Consider the following 2,913-nt stretch of genomic DNA (forward strand, 5'->3'; position numbering starts at 1 on the left):
GAGAGAGAGAGAGAGAGAGAGAGAGAGAGAGAGAGAGAGAGAGAGAGAGAGAGAGAGAGAGAGAGAGACCTGGCCCTAAGGGGATGGGTCCTACACATCTGCCTCCCTCCTGACCACGTCCTCTCCCACAGACTGTACCTGGGAAACCCCATGGACCCTCCTGACCTGCTAAGTGTGGAGCTGAGCACCTCCCGACCCACCCAGCATCTTGGGCGGGTGAAAAGTAAGAGCCTTTCCGTTCCTCGGTGTTCCCAGTTCACTGGCCACCCTGAGCCTGCTGTTCTACTCTGGGGACAGTCGGGTCAGGGCAGCAGGTGGGACAGCTGGATCCCTGGCTCTGGTTGGGCGTGGGGTAAGAGCAGAGAGGCAGCTGTATCCGCCGAGGAGGGGTCCTTGGGTTGGCCCTGCCCTGGCCCTGCAGCCTCAGCCTCAGCCTCCTCCTCCTCCTCCCTCCTCACCAGGCTCGTAGATCCTGGCTTCCCTTACTTCCCCCAGTCACGCTCTTCTCTTCCCAAGCCAACACCCTGTACCCCATTTTGGGCTCCATCTCAGCCAGGAGCCCCATCCGCCTCCCAGATCCTGTGCCTGTCATTCTGGAACACAGTTGTTCCGTCCGCCTCCCCATTCCTCCCATCTTCCGTTGAGTTGTGCATTCGCTCACTCCTGTTCATCTCTCCTTCCCTCCCTCTCTCCCTCCCTCCACTCCCTTTCTCTCTCTCTCTCTTTCCCTCTTTCCCTCCTTCCCTCTCTGTCTCTTTCTCTGTCTTTCTCTCGCTTTCCCCCTCTTCTGTTGTTTCAATCTCACGCGCTTTCCTCCTTTCTCCTTCTTTCTCCCTCCCTCCCTCTCTCCCTCCCTCCCTCTTTATCTCCCTCTTTCCCTCCCTTCCTCCCTTCCTCCTTTCCTCCATCCCTCTCTCTCTCCCTCTAAACCCTTCCCCTGCCTTGCTTGGCCATCCTTCTTTCTGCCTCCCCTGTCCGCATGGCCTTTCTTACAGGGGAGCCTCCACCTCGCCCACCTCAGCCTGCCATCTTCACTCAGAGTAAGTGGGGCTGTTCAGGATGCCTTGGCCCCCGCCCCCGCCCTCTCTGTCCTCTCTCTCCTCTCCTGGAAGGTACAGAGCCCTGGCGCTGGCTGTGTGGAAGGGAGGCGGGTGTGTGCTGTGAGCTCTAGCTACCGAACTGTCCGGCATGCCTTCTTCCCTCATCTTACCTCAAAGCCCGGCTTGATCTTCCTCTGCTGTGGCGTGGCCAGCCTCATGCTGCAGAGGTTGTGTCTGGGATGTGGTGGTAGCCATCAGGAGCTCTGTCTTCTGAGGAAAGCTGTAATGGTGTGCCACAATAGAGGTGCGGAGAGGGTTAATAACCAGCAGCAAAGAGCCGGGCTCTTGTGATAGGAAGGAACCTCAGAGACAGGTGTGAATGCGTGTTGCCTGCTCTAGCTTATGCAGAATCGGGGGTCTCTCCAGGGACACTGAGGCCTGAAGGCAGAGAAGGGTCTGTACTGCTTGAGTAGGGTTAGGTATGCACTTGGCAGCAGCCCAACCTAGAGGGGCCTTGGCAGTGGGTAGGTGGTGGGGACACTTGGCTAGGGGACTTGGCAGTGGGTAGGTGGTGGGGACACTTGACTAGGGGACTTGGCAGTGGGTAGGTGGTGGGGACACTTGGCTTTCTTTCTCTTACACATTTCCCTCCCTTGTTCCCTATCCCTATCTAACACTGTCTCCCTGTTGGGGTCTCCCTTTTTATCCCAGAGCCAACATACGACCCTGTGAGTGAGGACCCAGACCCCCTGTCCAGCGACTTCAAGAGGCTTGGCCTGAGGAAGCCAGCCCTGCCCCGAGGGCTGTGGCTGGCAAAGCCCTCAGCCCGAGTGCCAGGCACCAAGGCAGGCCGCAGCAGTGGGGGTGAGGTCACACTCATCGACTTCGGGGAGGAGCCTGTGGTCCCAACCCCACGGCCCTGTGCACCCTCCTTGGCACAGTTGGCCATGGATGCCTGCTCCTTGCTGGACAAGACACCACCACAGAGCCCCACACGGGCGCTGCCACGGCCTTTGCATCCCACACCTGTGGTAGACTGGGACGCTCGCCCGCTGCCCCCGCCCCCTGCCTATGATGATGTGGCCCAGGATGAGGATGACTTTGAGGTCTGCTCTATCAACAGCAGGCTAGTGGGTGCAGGCCTCCCTACTGGGGCCAGCCAAGGCGAGACCAATTATGCCTTTGTACCTGAGCAGGCACAGCTGTCCCCTACCCTGGAGGATAACCTATTCCTTCCACCCCAGGGTGGCGGCAAGCCACCCAGCTCAGCCCAGACTGCAGAGATCTTCCAGGCACTGCAGCAGGAGTGTATGCGGCAGCTACAGGTCCCCACTGGCCAGCTGACCCCCTCCCCTACCCCAGGAGGTGATGACAAGCCCCAGGTTCCACCCCGGGTACCTATCCCCCCTCGGCCCACACGTCCACGTGTGGAGCTATCTCCAGCTCCCTCAGGTGAGGAGGAGACAAGCCGGTGGCCTGGACCTGCCTCCCCTCCCAGAGTGCCTCCCCGGGAACCCCTGTCTCCTCAAGGTTCAAGGACCCCAAGTCCCCTAGTGCCACCTGGCAGCTCTCCACTACCACACCGGCTCTCTAGCTCACCTGGAAAGACCATGCCCACCACCCAGAGCTTTGCCTCAGACCCTAAGTATGCCACTCCACAAGTGATCCAGGCTCCTGGCCCACGGGCTGGCCCCTGCATCCTGCCCATTGTCCGTGATGGCAGGAAGGTCAGCAGTACCCACTACTACCTGCTGCCTGAGCGCCCTCCCTACCTAGAGCGCTATCAGCGCTTCCTGCAGGAGGCCCAGAGCCCAGAAGAGCCATCTGCCCTGCCTGTGCCCCCGCTGCTGCCCCCGCCCAGTACTCCAGCCCC

At 60.4% G+C, this 2,913-nt stretch overlaps 1 protein-coding gene across 1 annotated transcript in view; it reads left to right on the forward strand.

Moving 5' to 3' along the window:
* Tnk2 (tyrosine kinase non receptor 2) overlaps positions 1-2,908 on the forward strand; it is a gene marked incomplete at its 3' end in the record, with an annotated part of 35,559 nt that extends 32,651 nt beyond the window's left edge. The window contains exons 11-13 of the mRNA XM_028789387.1: positions 132-223; positions 996-1,040; positions 1,752-2,908. Of these exons, the coding sequence (XP_028645220.1) occupies positions 132-223; positions 996-1,040; positions 1,752-2,908 (1,294 nt within the window). The remainder of the gene's footprint in view (positions 1-131; positions 224-995; positions 1,041-1,751) is intronic.
* Between the last annotated feature and the right edge of the window lie 5 nt (positions 2,909-2,913).

This window comes from Grammomys surdaster, unplaced genomic scaffold (genome assembly GCF_004785775.1).
Source record: "Grammomys surdaster isolate TR1022 unplaced genomic scaffold, NIH_TR_1.0 125821, whole genome shotgun sequence".
In the NCBI taxonomy this organism is placed as follows: domain Eukaryota; kingdom Metazoa; phylum Chordata; class Mammalia; order Rodentia; family Muridae; genus Grammomys; species Grammomys surdaster.